The 20,100-nt window shown below is 52.8% G+C and overlaps 1 protein-coding gene across 1 annotated transcript; it reads left to right on the top strand.

Annotated features, from left to right (window-relative positions):
- The first annotated feature begins 1,061 nt into the window (after positions 1-1,061).
- Positions 1,062-2,790, top strand: LOC112903714 (ribonuclease Y-like). Its single transcript, XM_025972939.1, has 4 exons — positions 1,062-1,202; positions 1,355-1,693; positions 1,814-2,365; positions 2,509-2,790. The coding sequence occupies exons 1-4, from the start codon at positions 1,062-1,064 to the stop codon at positions 2,788-2,790; spliced, it is 1,314 nt and encodes a 437-aa protein (XP_025828724.1).
- The last annotated feature ends 17,310 nt before the right edge of the window (positions 2,791-20,100 follow it).

Raw genomic sequence — 20,100 nt, 5'->3', positions numbered from 1 at the left:
CCGGACCTCAGGGAGCTCGGGGAGGGTCCGGAGACCTCGGTCCCAGCTGTCAGGCCCGGGCCGTACGCCATGTCACCCAGAAGGCAACGGGGAGATCTCGTATGGTGATACGCTAAGGGCCCGGACACTCTAGCAGGAGGTACCCCTGTCTGTATGTACCGACAGAGGCCCCTGGGCCCACCCCGGGTGAAGAACGAACCCGCAGGTGGGGCCAGTTTCCTAGCATTGCGCCGGGTGGACTGCTCGTTCCCCCCGAGGGAGGGCATGGATGACCTTTCCCCCAAAGCGGGATCCCCGAGGGGCCCGTCCCCCGCTCGCGCCATGCGCGTCAAGCGGTTCAGATTCTTATCTTATTCGAGCCCGTTCCACGGCTCGGGCGGTTCGAATTCCGCCTTTCCCCCTTCCATCCCGTAGTCACGCCATTGACCGGCGGGCCCGGGCCCACCGGTCATTGGGTGTGAGAGGAGGGGGCCTGGTGCAGGCAACCATTCAACTTCCCCTCGGTCGCCGTAGAGCGCAAGAGGGCAACAGCCTTTTGCATAAAAGGTGAGCGGCGAAAAGAATGGCTACCTTTTCGCTCTTGCCATCAACAGACGCCGTAGCGCCTCTTTGCCTTCGCAATCTTCCTTGCGATCAGCTTTTCTTGCGCTCGGCTTCCTTCTCCTCCCCGCTCCCTTGCAATCCATCCTCAGCGACCTCAACATCCATCGCGATGTCTTCTCTTCCTTTTCCACGCCGCTTCCAGAGCCAGGCTCAGCTGAACTCAGTGCGCCGCATCCTAGGATGGTCCGCACCGGCGTAAGCCGGGAAGGTTAGGGTCGGCACAAGGACAATGCAGGTGCTGCCCCGGCCCAAAGGGGTGACGAGGCCCAGGGGGCGGGGCCGGCACAGGGCAGCCAAGCCGAAGGGAGCAAGTCCCGGAGGCTCCAGCGTGGTGATGGCTCCTTAGTCGGGGAGCCAGCGCCCAAACGCCAAAAGACGGCGGGGACGGAGGAGTGGAGCGGAGCTCCACCACCTCCGCCGCAACGCCAACAGCCGGAGAGGAGACCGGAGGAGGCGCGATGGCCTCCTCCGAGGCAGCATACTCCCCCACCACCACCACTGATGCGGCATCCGGCGACGCCACCACCACCATCCGAGCCCAGGCGACAGACCCCACCACCGCCGCCAGAAGCATCGGCGGCCGGGGACACCCGCCAAAGGTCCGGGGGGGGGGGGGTCCTCGGCAGGGAGGAAGGTCCCCCCAGCCGCCCGGGGCAGATGGGAGTGGTTCAACTTCACGTAAGTAGTCTTCTTAGAGCTCTTCGTTATCCCTCTTAACTTCCGGGCCTTAATCATATTGGTGACACGGCAGGCCCCATTCTTCAGAGGTACCAATCGGGGGATCCGGCCCCCAGCCAGCGCCGGAATCTTCGGCGTCGGTCCAGCAGGGCCCCCGCCCGAGATAGCTCCAGAAGGCCCCGGACCTAGAGGTCCGGAGCCAGAGGCCACCACACCGCCACGACCCGAAGCCGCCCCCCAGGAGGAGGCCGCCAGGCCCGCTGCGGCGACCGAGGCACCGGCAGCTGAGCCAGGTGCTAAGGCCGGGCCCTCTCCAGCTGAGCCGGCAGCAGAGGGGGCCGCTACCACGGCAGAGGCTGCAGCGCCAGAGACAGCGGAGGCGGCGGAGACAGTGGCACCTGAGGCTACTGAGGTTACCAGCGCCGCCGCCCCACCAGCGGAGGAGGAGGAACCGGAGGTGGTACTAGGAAGGCCCCTCCTCCCGAGCGCAGCGGAGATCCCCCTCCCCCGGCTCTTTGCCAAATGCCAGCAGGCTCAGGAGGAGCTGGAGGCTGGCATCCGCAAAGAATGGGAGAAGCTGGGGGCGGAGCACTTCCGGCTCTTCGACTGGGAGCGCCGCCTGGGGGACCGCATCAAGTCCGCTTCCGCCCGCCACGCTGAAGAGCGCGCCAAGCTCATGCTGGAGCGTGAGCTCCTGCAAGAGCAACTGCAGGAGGCTCGCTACCGGGAGGCGGCGGCGCTCCAACGGGAGAAGGCGGCCACGCGGCGGGAAGCGGAAGCCCTTGAGCGGCAGATCGAGGCGGAGGAGAAGATGCTGGCGGCAGCAGACAGGGAGCGGACCACCCTGGAGCTGGCCGATCAGGCCAAGAAGGCGGCGGCAGCGGTTGAGGCGCAAGAGGCCTCTCTCGCAGAGCTGGCGGCAGCCGTGGCGAAGAAAGAAAAGTGGCTGGCCGCCCGCGAGGCGGAGGAGGTAGGCCGGCTCCAAGAGCTCCGGAAGCAGGAAGAGACCATGGAGGAGGAGCTGGCAGCCGGGACCCGGAGGCTCCAAGAGCGGGAGGCGGCCCTCCGGGAGAGGGAGGCCAAGGTGGAGGAGCTCCTGGCGGAGCGGAGCGCCAGCATTGACCGGATCACAAGATGGGTCGGCGCAGTGAACCCTCTGCTAGAAGCACTCGGAGCCAACCCCATCCGGTGTCGGGGGCTCCTTCACCTCTTGGCGCCGCCCTCCAGGTCCTGGACTCCACCGCCGAGCGGCTGCGGGACGTGGAGGCCAGCATCCAGGACCTCCTGGAGACGGAAGGGCGTGTAGTTGCTCGGGGGATGGCGGAGTACATCCTCACTAGCTTCCGGAGCCATGACCCCACCATCCAGCTGACTCCTATCCTGGTCGGACCTCTCCGGGCAACGGCAGCCGCCGCGCGGGAAGGAGTCCAGGAGGTGGCTGACATGGTCGCGGCACACATCCGCCGCCGCCCCGAACCTGTAGAGAGTGGGGGTGCCGCCGGACAGTAGTTTCTTTTGTTGTTTCTTTTGTAATATAACTTTTGTTGTTTTAAGATAACTTCATAATGTTGTGCATATTATCAGTGATGCATTTAAGTATTCTTTTTGTGAAAAACTTAGCTGTTTTCTTGGTTGCCGATCTGTAAAGTATTCTTGAGTACACCGAGGTCCCGTGGCCCCCTGGGAGGTAGTCGCGATAGATCGGGGCTAGCTACCATAGAACCGAGGTCCTGCACATGACTCAGATCGACGTTTAGTAGACGTCCCCATGAGGTCCCGGTCCGGTCAGCGAAGGCCTCCTTAGTTGCGTGACGGGTCAGAGCACTAGGACCTAGGTTTGGGGATTAAAGGGGTCCCGGCCCCCGGGTCCATGGTTCGAGGTACAACGGTACTCACCCTAGGAGGGCAGGGCGTGTAGGCTTAGGGTACGGAACCAGGCTAAGCGGCTACACAACCCTGGACCCCAGCAAAGGACGAGTACGTCTCCCTGAAGCCAGTTCCCAGGGGTCCGGTTCCTTTTCTTCTGCGAGACAGAGGTTCCGGGCAGAGACGTAGCGTAGCAACTTAAGAAAGGCCTTGGGCACGCCAGAGACGCAAAAAAACCACGTGGGGGGTTAGCGTAGCAAGAAGCGAAGAAAAAATAGAATTGCATAGACTTCAAGGACACACTGAGAAATAAATTTTTCCTTAATGAATTGGTATAGGAGAGTTGTGCGATGTACGCTAGGGGCCAGGTTTACGAGGGCGGACCTCCACCGCCCTGGTCCGCACGTTGATGCTACCAATTACAAAGGAAAAATTTCCTCTCAACTAGGTCCTAGGGATAGAACTTACGGAGGTGCTCAATGTTCCATGGATTGGGTAGTTGCATGCCTTCCTCCGTAGCCAGACGGACAGATCCGGGTCGGCACACCTTTGTTACCTTGAAGGGCCCCTCCCAACTGGGGGAGAGCTTATGCAGGCCCTCTCGGTTTAGGATTCGCCTTAAGACTAGGTCCCCAACCCGGAGCTCCCTATTCCGCACAAACCGTTGGTGGTAGCACCGGAGCGCTTGGTTGTACTGTGCGTTTCGGACTGCTGCTCGCCATCTGCGCTCGTCGACGAGGTCCACATCTTGGCGACGCTGCTGTTCTTGCAAATCCTCATCAAAAGCCTGGACTCGTAGAGAGACCATGGTGATCTCCGGGGGAAGGCACGCTTCAACCCCGTAGACCAGGAAGAAAGGGGTTTCCCCTGTTGCCCGGCTGGGTGTGGTCCGGTTCCCCCACAGCACACTCGGAAGTTCATCAATCCACCTTGCGCCATGTTTCTCAAGATCACAGTAGGTCCGGATCTTGAGCCCTCTAAGGATCTCAGCATTAGCCCGTTCGACTTGGCCATTGCTCCTGGGATGCGCCACTGAGGCGAAACAAAGCTGGATGCCAATGTCCTCGCAATACTCCTGGAAGTATTGGCTCGTGAACTGAGTCCCATTGTCAGTGATGACCCGGTTCGGGACCCCGAACCGGCACACAATTGACCTGAGGAAAGCGGTTGCTGATGCCTTGGTGATTTTGACTACTGGGGTTGCCTCCGGCCACTTGGTGAATTTGTCAATGGCGACATAGAGGTACCGGTACCCGCCGACGGCTCTAGGGAAAGGTCCCAAGATATCCAACCCCCACACGGCAAAGGGCCAAGAGGGAGGAATCATCTACAGCGCCTAAGCTGGAGTGTGTATCTGCTTTGCATGGAACTGACACGCCTTGCAGGACCTTACCAACTCAGCTGCATCCTGGAGCGCTGTCGGCCAGTAAAAGCCATGCCGGAAGGCCTTACCGACTAGCGTACGGGATGAAGAATGACTTCCGCACTCGCCTCCATGGATCTCCGTGAGCAAGTCGCGGCCCTCTTCCTGGGTAATGCACCGCATGAGGATGCCGTTGGCGCCGCGGCGGTAGAGATCCCCTTCTACCACTGCGTACTGCTTTGCCATCTGGACTATGCGCTCAGCAGATGCTTGGTCTTCAGGAAGGAAATTATCCTTCAGGTAGTCCCGGACCTTAGAGATCCATGCATCGGGACCTTCCTGAGAATTTGGGCTTGGCTCCCTGAGGTCTTCGGGACCCTCTAGGGAGCACACAACCCTTGTCGGGCTCCACGGATGGAGCGCCGCTGGGACCGCTAGCTTCGAGGTGCTAGTCCGACCCCCTTCGCCCAGATCGGCAGGTTGGGCGGAAGGCTTCAGCAGGCGTCTCTGAAAGACGCCCTCAGGCACGGGTGCCTGAGTCGATGCGCTCGCGGAGAGTGCATCAGCTGCTGAGTTGGCCTCGCGTGGAACATGTTACAGTTCCAGCACATGGAAGTCCTTCTCCAGCCTCTTCATGTGAATGAGGTAGGCTGCAAGCTGGGGATTGTTACAGCAACATTCCCCCCGGACTTGCCTGATGACGAGTTGGGAGTCCCCTTTGACCAGGAGCTCCCGAACTCCCAGGGACAGAGCCGCCGTGAGTCCAAAGATCAAGGCCTCATACTCCGCCATGTTGTTGGTGGCCTCAAAGTCGAGGTGCACCATGTACTTCAACTGTTCGCCATGTGGGTCGATGAGGACCACGCTAGCCCCTGCCCTCTTGCTGCGGGTGGACCCGTCAAAGAAGAGGGACCAGTGGGTACGGTGAACACCGGAGCCCTGACTTCCAGACGTGGGGGGTCCGAGCCATCACCTGGACCCCCTGGGATGCTTGGTGCTGGTGTCCACTCCGCCACGAAGTCAGCAAGGACCTGACTGTTGATGGCGTGGCATGGCTGGAAGTCGAGTTGGAATCCAGCGAGCTCAGCTGCCCACTTGGCGATGTTGCCTGTGGCGTTGGAATTGTGGAGGATGGCCCTCAATGGGTAGGAGGTCACCACCACAATCTTATGGGCCTGAAAGTAGTGGCGGAGTTTCCTGGACGCAACGAGTATAGCATAAAGAAGTTTATGCGTCTCAGGATACCTGGCCTTTGCCTCATGAAGGACCTCACTGACGTTGTAGACCGGCTTCTGGACGGTCCTGACTCTGCCAGCCGGAGCGGATCCTTCTGCTTGAACTGGGGACCCATCGGACCCCATGCGGCTTGGTACTTCTCCGGGTCGGAACCCGGCCGGACCCCCCGAAGTAGGGCTGGTTGCCGGAGTGGTGGAGGCCAGACCTCCTTCTCCTGCAGGGGGGTCCGCGGGGGCCCCCTGTGGGAGATGCTCGGACCTCTCAGTGACCAGCACCATGCTGATCACTTCGGCCGTTGCTGCAAGATAAAGAAACAGCGCCTCACCTGGGTCCGGTGCAACCAGGACCGGCAAGGAGGTGAGGTACTGCTTCATCTCTTGGAAGGCACATTCTGCCTCTTCAGTCCATGCAAATGGACCGGACCCCCTCATCAGCTTGAAGAAGGGAAGTGCCCTCTCCGCCAACCTCGAGATGAAGCGGCTGAGGGCTGCTAGGGACCCCGTCAACCTCTGGACGTCCTTGAGGCGCGTAGGGGGTCTCATTGCCTCGATCGCCTGGACCTTATCCGGGTTGGCCTCGATCCCCCGGTGGGAGACTAGGAAACCAAGGAGCTTCCCCGCCGATACGCCGAAGACGCATTTCTCGGGGTTAAGCTTGGTGGAGGTCGCTCGTAGCTTGTCGAAGACTTGAGCTAATTTTCTAGGAGGGAATTTGATTATCTAGTCTTGACAATGATGTCATCAACATACACCTCAACTATTTCTCTAACCAAATCACCTAAAGTGATGTTCATTGCACGAGCAAAGGTGGGTAGAGCATTAAGCAATCCATAAGGCATTACTATATAGCAATAAAGACCATCCACTGTTACAAAAGATGTATGCTTCCTATCATTCTCAGCCATCTTGATTTGGTGAAAACCAGAATAGGCATCTATGAAGGATAGCAAATCACACCCGGAGGTGGAGTCTACAATTTGGTCTATACGCGGAAGTGGATAAGGGTCTTTTGGACATGCCTTATTAAGATTGGTGTAGTCGATGCACATCCGAAGCTTCCCATTAGCCTTCGGGACCACGACTGGGTTGGCTAACCATACTGGGTGGTAGACCTCCTCGATGAAGCCAGCCTGTAGCAGCTTACGGACCTCTTCGCGGATGAAGTTTTGCCGCTCGATGGACTACTTACGTGGCTTCTGCCGGACCGGCCTGGCATCGAGGTGGATCTTCAGATGGTGCTCAATCACCTCCCTAGGGGTCCCAGGCATCTGTGACGGTTCCCAGGCGAACATGTCGATATTTGCCCGGAGGAAGGCGATGAGCGCGCTTTCCTATTTCTCTCCCAGATCCCCCCCGATGCGGGTGGTCTGGGAGGTCTCTTCTCCGACCTGGACGGTCTTCACGGGCACATCGTCCGTGTCGGACGGATGGACCTTGGGCGCCTTGGCCAGAGCCTTCGCACGCAAGGTGGAGGGGTCGGACCCCTGGGCGCCAGCTGCAGGGGCAAGCCCTGTTGCCAGCGCATGGAGCTTCTCGACCACCATGACAGCGGCGGCCCGGTCGCTCTGGACGGTGAGGACGCCTGCCGGAGAAGGCATCTTCAGGACCAAGTACCCGTAATGGGCAATGGCCATGAACCGGTACAGGGCCGGTCTGCCAATGATGGTGTTGAAAGGGAGGTTAACCTCCGCCACCTTGAACTGCACGTTCTCGGTACGGAAGTTGTCCTCCGTCCCAAATGTAACCGGTAGGGTGATGGTCCCTACCGGGTACACCGAGTCCGGGCCCACTCCGGAGAATGGGCGCGAAGGAGTCAGCTTGGACTCCGGGATCTGTAGGTGCTTGAACGCCGCATAGCTGATGACGCTGAGGCCTGCACCTCCGTCGATCAGCACGTGGTGGAGGCGGACGTTGGAGATGGTGGGTGCCATGACAAGCGGTAGCACACCAGCACCCGCCATGTTCTCTGGGCAATCCGACGGCCCGAAGGAGATGGTGGTGTTCTTCCACCTCTGGTGCGGCGCCGCCTTTGGTGTCACTGGCTTCACCGAGAGGACTTATCAGCGAAGGGTTTTGACGTCCCGCCGGGAGACGAGCTCCGAACTACCGCTGTACATGACGTACAGCTTCTTGCGGTGCTCGTCACCACCGGACTCAGAGTCGGACTGGTGGAAGAGACCCTTGAGGTCTTTGTTGGGGGTTTGGTACCCCAACTCCCTCTCCGCGGCGGCCGCATCGGCGTCGGAGACCTTCTCCTTGCCGGACCGTCGTGGAGGGGAGGTGCCTTCTCTTGAGGCTTGGTCGCGCCTCTTGCTGAGGCGCTCCGCGAGTTTTTGGATCTCGCGGCACTCGGTGGCGCTGTGGCGTGCCCCAGGGTGAACAGGGCACGACCCGGGGTCAGTGCGCTGTTGCCGTGGGTGCTTGCCGCGGGGGTTCTGGCCCCCGGTCGTTGCTGTTGCAACGGCCGGACCCCCGATCCGTGACTTGTCGAAGCCACGGCTCTTCTTGTTCTTTTTCTTGCCGCTGCCAGGGGCAGCGACACTGGGCCCACTTGTTTGAGCGGGTCCTGCCTGGGTTGCAGAGTGCCATGCACGGCCTTCTGCTGCCCTGGCGCATTTGTCCGCCAAAGCGAACAAGGTGGTGACGGTTTCCACCTGGTGGGTCGCCAGCTTCTCCAGCATCTTCTCATCACGGACCCCCTGTTGGAAAGCCGTGATAATAGACGCATCGGAGATACGTGGAATCGTTCCACGTACCTTGGTGAAGTGGGAGATGAAGGCCCGGAGGGTTTCTCCGGGTTGCTGCCTCACAGCGTGGATGTGGGCCTCCACACCGTGCTGTTGGTACGCACTGATAAAGTTTGCCGTGAACTGTGCACACAACTCCACCTAAGATCGGATGGATCCTGGAGTTAGGTTCATGAGCCAGGTCCGGGCTGGCCCGATCAAGGCTACATGGAAGTAACTTGCCATGACGGCGTCGTTACCTCCAGCCGCCGTGATGGCGGTGATGTAGACCTACAGGAATTCTGACGGGTTAGAGGACCCATCATACTTTTCCGGCAAGTGTGGCCGAAACTTGGACGGCCAGGCGACGGCGCGAAGGTGATCTGCGATCGCGGCGCAGCCCACCCCGGACACCGGTGCCTGGACAAGTCCCTGCGGGGCCGGAACCACCGCAGCGAATTCGACATCGAGGTCGCGACCCTCGATACTGAGCCGGCGACCTCGCGCCCGCTCGATGGAGACACGGGTGTCCTCTCCCGCACATCTGCGGTTGAGCTCCGCCCGGAGGTCCTCGGTCCGCAGACTCCTCACTGATGGTGAGTGCACAGAACCGGATGCGCCGCCCTGATGACGGCATTGCCTGGAGGCAGACCCCCCCTGTTGAACATGGGGAAGCCTGTGCCAGGTTGAGGAGGCGGTCGACGTCATCACGCCATTGCCTCTGGGCATCGGGCGAGGCCGCCTCATCAGGGGGATTGCGGAGTAACTCCCTGGCTGCCATGAGCGGCCCATTTGGTGCGGGCACCGATTGGGCCACTGAGGCCCGCGCCGCAGCGCGTTGTGGAGCTGCTCGCACCGCCCTGGATGTTGGACGATGGGAAACATGTGGCATCGTGGACGCCACCTCCTCGCCCAACAGGAGGTCATTGTGACCATCTTCCTGCGCCATTGAGGTCGTGAAGGCCGACCGAGCGCAAACCAAACCTAAGGCCCCTACCTGGCGCGCCAAATGTCGGAGGAAATCTCCAGCCGGGTGGCGGTAAGCACCCGCCTAATCCTAGTTAAGGATGGGTTTGGAGGAGACTTAGGAGCGCTCGATCGATGTGCGGTTGACCACAGGAAGGACGCAAAGAATTAGGGTGGTTCGGGCCGCCGGAGCGTAATACCCTACGTCCACTTTAGTGTTGTATTGACTATGCCAGCCTGAACGGAGAGCAGCGTGAACGCGTGTGTGTAAGAACTTGTCCTCTAACGAGTGCACACTCCCTTTTATGGTTCAAGGGAGGTGCTTACACTGTGCGGGACCCCGACAGGTGGGCCCGGCCAACAGGGGCCTACTCTATGTGGTATGGAGTTCTCCTTCTCCAGCCCCTTGTCGCTGCCTTCACGGTTGGGAAGATAACGTGCGTATCTACAACCCGGATGCGGTCGTGTGCTGTCTTGCAGGCACAGTGACCGCTGTCAGTGTTACCCAACAGTGGTGCTGTGCTGCCACTGTTGGGTGCGATTCTGACAGGCGCGGGGGCAGAGCTGACCCGCCGCATCGTTGCCTCCGCGCGCACTGTAGTAGCGCACGCCTAGGCTCTCTTGTTACAGCCCATCATTACGCCGCGTGCGGTGCCGTGATGGGACTGCACGCCGCTGGTGCACAGTACACGGTGACACGACGCGCCGCCTTGGAAACAGGCGGGCTTACCGTGGTGTCAGCCTACCTGCCCCGTGTGTCAGTGGTAGACCACTCTTTTTGACTTGGGGGCGCCCGGCTCAGCTACCGCATTAAATGCTGGTTGGTGGGCTAGAGACCCTCGAAGGGCCTCTTGCCACACGCACGTAGCAGGGCCAGCCCCGCTCTCTCCGCAGGGGCGGCACGTGGCGGCACCGGACCCCTCCCCGGGGGGAGGAGGTCCGGGCCCCCAAGGCCGGTTGGAGCGGTCAGGCCCGTGATGGTCCGGCCATCACACGCGGCGGCCCCGGACCTCCCTGGGGAGTCCGGGTCTGCGGGAGCTACCCGAGAGCTCCCCTGCCTTCCATGGCATGCGGAGGTCCCGGACCTCAGGGAGCTCGGGGAGGGTCCGAAGACCTCGGTCCCAGCTGTCAGGCCCGGGCCATACGCCTAGTCACCCAGAAGGCAAGGGGGAGATCTCGTATGGTGATACGCTAAGGGCCTGGACACCCTAGCAGGAGGTACCCCTGTCTGTATGTACCGATAGTTTTCAAATGATTGCAACGACGAATTGGATAAATGCAACATGATTACATGCATCGGTTAAACTGATGGAATGAATTTATAATGGAGCGGTGCATTGGAAATTGAAACTATGATCATGTGAAGGAAAACTCAGTACCACCGGTTAAACTGACGCTATGGATAGCAAGCGTCAGAGCAATGCTAAATTGGTCTGGTGACATGCACGAAAGCTCTAGAAGGTTTTGGTCAAAATATGCTCCAGCACCAGTTGAACCGACGATGTAAACGAAGGCGTCAGTGCAAGAGTGCTGTGATTACTCAATAAGCATGTTTTGGTTCTAGAAGATTTTCTAAGCAAAGTCTTCAGCACCGGTTGAACCGACGGCGCGTCATTTGAAAGCGTCGGTGCAATGACGCAAGCAAAAGAAGACATGGTAGAAAGGTGATCAACGGCTAGCATGCAACTTCAGAGTGACTGGTTAAACCGACTTATGTGACCGGTTTAATCGACGCTTTAAGTTTTTCAGGCAAAAAGCATGCAACGGCTAGGAGTGCATCTCTAGCCTATATAAGGCATCACCACGGGTCATTTGAGGTTGCTGGAGTTCATGTAAAGCACCCATACTCTGAAGGAGTTCTCCAAGCCATCCAAGAGCTCATTGATCAAATTATTAAACTTTAGCAGAAGTTTTATGAGTGATAGTGGTAGGCTAGCTCTAGTTAGAGTAAGAGAGCAAGGTGTAGATGCCTTGTGCTAGTTCTTGAGTGAATTTCAGCTGTAATCTCGGTGTGTCGGCCAGTTTGGAGTCTTTGTTGCTCGTCGGCAAGTCTTCAACCCTCTGGCTTTGTGTGGAGTAGCGACGATGGCTTTGTGTGAGGGAGAAGGAGACCCCTCCTTTGTGGGAAGCTCCATAGTGAAGGCGTCATCAAGGTGACCGGGAACTTGGCGTGAGGCTTAATGGCCTAGCTTTTGTGGTAAGTCAAGGGGTGTCTCGGAAGAGACTTGGTGACCAAAAAGCAATACTCTTTGTGAGTGCTTCAACAATATGGATTAGAGATGGCTTAGTACCTACTGATATCACGGGATAAATCCTTGCGTCAAGAATTTGCTTCCTCTCATCCCCTTCTTTACGTTTCCGAATTTCATTCTTGTAACTTGTGTGCCTTTAGTTTCTTAGAGTAGTTCCAAACTAGGATTGGCCATAGGTTGCAAAACTTATTTTGGGATGAGAGTTTCACACTAGATGATCCGTAGTTGAATATTTAGATAGTTTGTTTTAGCTTATATTTTGTTCTAACTAGTTTGTTCCATAGGTTAAGGTTTTAAGTAGCCTGATTCACCCCTCTCCCTCTTAGGCTACGAGCACCGATTCCTTTCATATCGTGCCACATAAGCTAAAAGTCCTATATGGTGGTATAATTAATGCTATGTAAATCATCCTATATGGAGGGTTGGGGATGCCCTTAGGTCAGTCTCAATGCATAGTTTTATGGCATAATTAGCAAGACTGAGAACTAGGTAACAGTGCCGACTGAGTTTCATGGGGATGAAACTTCTCTCTCATCCATGAAACTCTCTCCTTCTCTCTCCTCGCCATGTCAGCAAAATTGATGATGTGGCATATAATTTAATACCATGAAACTCCCATTGAGACTGGACTTAGACCAGTCCCAGTGCACAGTTTGATGATGCAGTTACCAAGATTGAAAATTAGGAAACTGTGGCGGCTGAGTTCTCTCTCATTCCATGAAGCTTCCTCCTTCTCTTTCCTCGCCATATCAGCAAAATTGATGATGTGGCATATAATTTAATGTGTCACACCTGGTTTTGGAAAGAAACCGAGTGCATCTCATATGTGCGCCAGGATCAAGTTCCACACATATGATAGACGATACAAGTGTATATCCGAAATAATGTCATAACAAAAGAGAGTATCATAGTACTTTATTAGATGACCGAAAGTCTTAATCTTAAGCGAGAATAAATAAAGGTTTATAACTAGTAGCGAACTTCAACTTCACAGGCAGATGACTGGGAGACATACGCCTAGAACTCCTCGAAATCTTCAGGGAACTCCGGACAATTATCTTGTTATGAGCAGCATTGGTTTTAATAAAGCAAGCATGAGTACACTTAGTACTCAACAAGTGGAGTAAATTATATGAAATGCAAGGCTAAAATTAAGGAAAAGCTAGCATGGTTTGATTGCGATAAGCATTTTTAGCTGATCAAGGTTTATTTGGCAAGCATTAACTAAATGTAAGTATATACGAACGTTTAAACAAATAAAAGAGATAAGTAACAACACCATGAATAAAGAACATCAATTTAGATCATTTTTAAGTTCAATTATCATGTGAAGGTCCAAACCGCTCTTAACCGTGAGCACGGCTGATATATCAGTTTTCACTCTGCAGAGGTTGTACATTTTACCCACAACTCATGTTTCCCTTGATGCCTGGGTTTGTAAGGCCCTTAAACACTTCCGAGGTGAGTGGCAGGAATTCACTACGAGGCCTTTACAAAGATTCCCTAACTTGTGATAATCCGCTAAGGTTTCAAGTCAAAGCGGTCATAACCGTCCCTAATGAGGAAGTACCTTAGCCAAGGACCTCATATCATGAAGCCTCAAGAGGATCGAGCTATACCCCGACGATGCAACCTCTCTTGCCCTTTTGGTAAGATCGTCATAAGTTAGTGTTTCTAATTAATCAGCCAAGATCCGAGCCATGTAGTATTATGGTTGCACTGTTTTCCTGGGCGGTTCTCCATGTTGCAATTAATGCAATGATCTTAATTATCACCATAAAGGTATTCCAGAACATGAGTAAAACTAGTGTAGCGTGATTTTCAGGTTATCCAACCAAAGTCTAAATAAAAGCAACTAGCGTAGCTACAACATAAATATAATAACCCAGGTTTAATCAAGGAAGTTCAAAAGAAACTAGGCACATCCTTAGTTTGGGATCCACCATATTATAGACATATGCATGCATATAAAGTAAATGTGTGTATTTAGAAAATTATTAGGACTGGAATATGATATGGGACCACTCGCCTTCGTTAAAGTACTACTGCTGCTCAGGGACGTCTTAAAAGCCTTGCGTTTGAGGATCCTCAAACCGCGCACCGTCTATCACAACACATAAGTACATACGAACAAACAAGCACAATAAATAAGAAATAGTATAACAAACATTATAGACAAAGCAAAACAACATTATAAAGCTACTGTATACGTTGCAAGGGCCGCGTGAGCGCGAGAATCGATGAAAACGGAGTTAAAACAGAGAAGTTATGGCTAAAACATGATTCCAAGGGCTTATTTGTAAAAGATTTGAAGCTAGAAGGGTTCTGAACAAACAAACCGAGGGGTAAATGTGGCAGAACCGCCTGAATTATTCCGGCTCAAGCGCGCTAGTCATCACTATACAGGCGATCCTAACTCAACGCACTTCAAATGGAACAACCCATTGGTCTGTCGGGTCACCGCCCGATACAACCACGGTTCAACAGGATCGAAGCAGGTTTACCTCGCACGAAGGCGAGTTTACAATCGCACAACAGCTCACCAACTTTTAATTCACAGAATATTAAACATTATTACAAACCATTTCAAACTTAAGTATACTTATACAAACATTGTTTAAAAGCCATAAGCTATGCAAGCTTGTGTAGAGTTACAGCGGAAGAAATAAACACGCGACTACACACATCGTGAAGGTTGACACCGAGTTCAGCCCGAAACATGGTGTCATTCCGGAGGGTCACCGCCAGCCGGGGACGGATCCCACTCCACGGACCAGCCAAACGGAACAGAGATTGGCCATGTTGGACCATCCGTGGGGTTCTCAAAGGTCATACCTGAAAAATAGACTAGCAAGACTGAGTATACTAATACTCAGCAAGACTTAACCGAAATCGGATATACTTAGCCCATAACTAGACTATGGAGGATTTGAGAGGCTCTGGTTTTCTTTTGTTGAAAAGCAACAGAGAATATGATCTAACTTTCATATTTTAGCTTTCAAATTCTAGTTTCATTAACCATTCTAGGTAAGCACCTATACAAGACAAGCAAGATGGAGATTAACATCCATCAAGATTGTTCCAACAATAGTTATTGTTCTTACTCTATGTGGCAGAAGGAATAAGCAGTCTCAATCTCCGTGAGAAACGGACGATTCTGAATCGAATTTCCAAACCTTGCAAGGGTAAACCTAACTCACACGCTTGAAACATTCAACGATCATTCCGAAGCAACCGTTTGCCTTTCATTCCGACTCGTGGAACTGGGCCACCACAAGCGACTGTAGGACCATACGCACATCCAATATGCAGGACATACATCTATAGCGCGACTACGTGACCGTACTCCTATCCGCTGTGCGGAACGTACTCCCGCACGTCGGCGCGTGTGAAAAACCAAATTACGAGTGGTGGGAGGTATGTCCACTCCTCGGGCCGATTGGTTACTAGGCTTACCGCTTACCATATTCCGTGGCATGTGGCTAGTACTTTCAAACGCTTAACCACAGCTACCACACACTGCGACCTTAGCAACTTTTATCAATACAGATGGGGTAACCTTCCAGGTCATGATATTGCACATGACCCCGTCCATCATCCTTATAGTGAATGCAGAATCGTAAACATTCTACTCCTATATCGCGCGAGTGACAGAAAATCACTCGACTTCTGCCGGTCCTATTAGCAAAGCGTCTATTTGATAAGGACTCAGGCTCAATACATAGGTTACTAGGATTCATGCATCTAGGGTTCCATTTCAACTCCTAGACGTAATGCATAATATAGATACATAAGGATAAAATCGTATAAGTGTAGTAATTTCAAATACTGGGTTATGCATCGGGGCTTGCCTTCTTGAGCGGGGCTGAGGGCAGGGATGTCAAGGTCTTCCGAACTTTGGTTCGGGGCTTCAGTTAAAGTCTCAACAACGTTTGCAGGATCTTCAGAAATCCTTTGCTCGGTTTCCAGGACTAGCTCGTAGTTTCCGTCGTTGAGTGTCGCTGACTCTACATGATATGCAATAATTTAAATTAGGTGGTTCTTGAGTTAAGTATTTTATTTCACGATAAAATTGCAATCCAACCAATTGATAAATACAACTTCATAAAACAGGAGATTTGAATTCAAATTCACTAAGTATACTTTAATTCAATATCAAATTACTGGATTTAATAGAATTAAGTCAACAAGTTTGATTTTTATTTTGAAATCCACAAAGGCTCTAGCCTTGAATTTTTGTAGGTAAGCTATCTTCTAGTGGATGAGCTTACTGTGAATTTTTCATAATTTTCTGAAAACAGAAACTAAAGTGTTTGAATTAAGTTCAAATTTCAAGTTTAAATGCAAACCTTAAGCAAAATAGTGTTGTAAATTCCCAAAATATTTACTATGGACTACTCTATTGTAGAACATCACATGGTAAAAATCTCTAAGCATAAAAACCTTAGTAACATGCTAGAATAAATTTAAACTATTTCTAGCTTGATTTGCATAAGTTTAAATTAATTCAAACTTGGGTTCAGTACTATATGTGAATTTTTCATTCAAGATCACTTATACCCTAAACAAGCTACTCACCAAAATTCAAAGGAAATAAAGTTAACATGCAAAAGTTACACACAAGATACCCTTTTGTTAAACTTTAAAATAACTCTAAAATTTTTTTGTTTCGTACTGTACTTGAGTAACAAAATTTGTAGAGCTAAACTTCTGGAACATAATAAAACTAGTTTGGCAATTTTTGGATTTTTCTACAAATTCCTATGAATTTTACAAATTGGCTGATTTGAATAGGGAGGGGGTTCTGATTTTCTACAGAAAGGCCCCTGGAAAGATTCAAATCTTTGCAATTGGGTCCTTAGCCGGGTTACACAGGAAAGCCGATCGGGGCCGATCAAATTCCGGTGAGAGGGGCTCACCGGCGGCAAGGGGCAAGTGGGAGAAAAGGTTCAGGAGCTCACGGTGGTCACGGGGGTGGCCGGTGTTGGGGAAGAGAGGGACCGAGGCGGTGTATCGACGGCGAACAGGGGCGGGCGGCGGAGCTTCGAGGGACGTCGACGGTGTTCCGGTGGCCGAAGGGCAGGAGAGTGGCTAGATAGCTTCTACGCGATGACGTGGTGCTGGTGGTGTGCTTGGCCGGGGCTAAGAGGTGGTGGATCGACGGGACGACGGCGAGGCCGAGCGGCGGCGGAAGCTCGAGCTCACCGGCGCTGTGGTCCGGGCGATCTAGTGTGGGAGAACGAAATTGGGTGGGCTTGTGAGCTTCAGTGGGTTGCGGTGGTGCTGCTAGAGCACTGGATCAGGGGTGGGAAGCGGCAGCGGCAGCTGTCGACGGTGAGCCGAGGCTGCGGCGGGGCTCCGGCGAGGTGGAAAGCTCGGGAAAGCGAAAGGCAGTGGAAATGCACGTGTGTGAGCGCAAGAGTGAGTCCGTGGGGAGCTCCAGGACGTGCTCAAGGTCCAGAAGAAGGCATGGCTGCACGGGAGCAACTGCTGGCAACCGGCAGGAGGCGTGGCGGCTCGGGGCGACGGCGGCGCGACGTGGAGAGGCAGGGAGGGGTCCAACGCGGGGTGGAGAGCGGCGGCGCGGGTGCTGGGGCGGCACGTGGCGCAGAGGGAAGCGGCGCGGGGGCAGCAAGTGCTCGGCACATGGCCGACGAGGGCGGCGGGGTCGGGCAGAGAGGAAAACAGAGCAGGGGGACTGGAGGTAGACGAAGGGGGACTGATCTGCTATTTTTCAAAAGTGCAGGGACTCCACTGTAAAGCCTAGTTAATTTTCAAACCATAGCTCAAATGGAAATATGCCCAAAAGCAAAAGTGTAGAGTTCAACAAGTTCTACAACATTGCTTCAAGGTTCAGTTTCAAAAGAGTTAAGAATTTGAAACTAACATAAAACTTAGCAAAGTTTTAAACTTTAAAGAAATCCTATTTAAAATCTACACTACACTTGCATCCATTGGGCAGTTTCACCTCTATTTGCGGTTTAAAAGTAAGTTCTTGATTTTTTGCAAAACAACCTTCATATGTTTTGATTTTACCTCCCATTCTCACCCATTTTGCACCAAAGGACCTAAATTTTCCAGAATTACCAAAAGATCATTTTGCCTTTGAATTAAAGTTTTAGCACACATACATAAAATCAAACATACACACTTTATACTAGAATCTAGTGTGTCTTAACCCTAAATACCTGAATATCACAGTAAAATATAAATAAATCTTAAATCTAGGGTTTAGATTGAAAAACAGAGGGGCTAGGGATGGTATTTTAGAAAAAGATAAGGGCTTAAACAAAAGAAAACGGATCTACTCGTGAATACTTTTGAACTGCCGTGGACTGTGGGTTGACTTCGATTGAACTCAGGGGCTAAAGTGCAAAAGATCCTAGGGTTCACCGGTATCGGGTTATTTGACCCCGGTCTAGATCTAATCTATAACGTCGGATCTGGATCGGAGTGCCGGGAGCGGCTGGCGGCTCGGGGTGGCAGCACTGGACGCCGCCGGTGAGCTGTGCGACGGTGGGGCTCGTCGGGAAACGTGATTTCGGACACAATTTCGGCTCGGGTTTGGCCTGGCAGAAAGAGAGCGAGGAGGGGAACACGTTTAGGGACTTGGGTTGGCGGGACGGGGGCCGGAGAGGGATGCACGGCGGCGGCGCGCGGCACGGTGGTGACGGTGAGCAAGCGTCGCGGCGGGAAGGCGAGAGGAAAGGGGAAAACAGGCAGGCGAGGACCCTCACCCCAAGGCGGAACTCCGGCAGCAACTTGCGGCAACAGAGGAGCGGCGAGGCCGCGACGACGACGGTGGCCGAGGTGCTTCGGCGGCGGACTCGCGCGGTTAGGGATTGCGAGGCGAGGCGGCGGCTGCGGGGCTGATGGGACCAAGGGCACGGGGCGGCGGCTTTATAGGGCGGCCGAGGGGCCTCGACGTGCGGACCCAGGGCAGCGCGATGGGTCGCGCCTGGTTGGACTTGGGTTTGAACCCGAGTCTGGCTCGAGGTAGGAGACAAGCCCGACAGGTAGGACCCGCCTGACAGCGAGAGAGAGAAGGGAGAGGAGAGAGGGGGCGTCGGGTGGGCCGTTGGGCCGGGGAGGGGGGCGAAGCAGGGTGGGCCGCGCGGTGAAGAGAAAAAAAAGAAAAGGCTGCTGGGCTAGGCCTTGCGGGAAGAAAAGGGAGAGGGGAAAAGGAAAAAAGGGAGTGGGCCGGGCCAAAAGAGAAAAAGAGGGAGAAAAAGAAATACATTTGAATTTGAATATGAAATTTAAATTCAAATGGAAGACAAGCAATGAAACAATGCAACGCGGCATGAAATGCACAAGACCTATATTTCCTTATATTTCTTTTTATGATTAAGTAAATTACCGTTAATTCACGGTAAATGCTCTAAAATCAAAATAGTTTGAATAAAAACCTTATGGATCCTGAAAAGAATCTAGCAAAATTCACTTAGGTTCTTAATTTAAAAATTAGGGTGTTACATAATGCTATGTAACTCTCCATGAAACTCCTATTGGAACTAGCCTTAGACAATTAGAGTTTGCAGATAGTACTTTCTCGGTCCCAAATTATTAGTCGTTTTGGCTTTTCTAGATACATAGATACATAAATTTTGCTATGCACCTAAATATAATATATATCTAGATTCATAGAAAAAACTATGCACATAAAAAGACTAAAATGACTAATAATTGGGAATAGAGGGAGTAGTTTGACATAGGAGCTTTTGAATTACGATTTGTAGCGTCACTTCTATTTTGTATTAAATAATTTTTTAAAAACCCCACTTGAGTTATAAACATTTTGCGGTGACAATTAAAATTGGCACAAATCAGGTTTGCTGGACATTCCGTGTAAATCGGCCTAACAATTTTCTAAAACCGTTCAGACCAACTTTGATAACATCATCTAATTATCAATTGGATTGTACTAAAGGGTAGATCTTATCATTTTGAACGTCCAATTTGGAGTCCGAGTGAGGGAGTTATGGCTTCAGGAAGACCAACACCTGTGGAAACAGGTCAGATGACCGGTTTTGGCTAACGGTTAATCTGGTTTTGACAGTCCAATTCAAGTTAGGAGTTGTATTTTGGTACAAGATTTGTGTGAGTTTCAACTTCTATTGGGTTAAGATCTTTCCACCCGATATATATGAAGGGCGACGACACATTAAGACACATCCTATTGAACCAATCTACAATGCAATTACTTTTTACTTCCTAAACCCTAATTTCTCTTCCTTCCATAATCAAAAGATGGCGTCTTAGGCTTGCTGGTCATCATAGGGCACGCTTCCTCTCGGGCTAGAGCATTGATAACCTCTGATTGTTTGGTCGTAAGCTAGTCATCCCAGGCTAGTTTGGTTGTAAGTACATTGGTTATCCGTAGCTAGTTTTCTTATAAATTTATCCATCCT

The sequence above is a fragment of the Panicum hallii genome, chromosome 8, assembly GCF_002211085.1.
Source record: "Panicum hallii strain FIL2 chromosome 8, PHallii_v3.1, whole genome shotgun sequence".
Taxonomy (NCBI): domain Eukaryota; kingdom Viridiplantae; phylum Streptophyta; class Magnoliopsida; order Poales; family Poaceae; genus Panicum; species Panicum hallii.
Note: the sequence above shows the minus strand (reverse complement) of the source record. Positions and strands in the feature narration are given on the sequence as shown.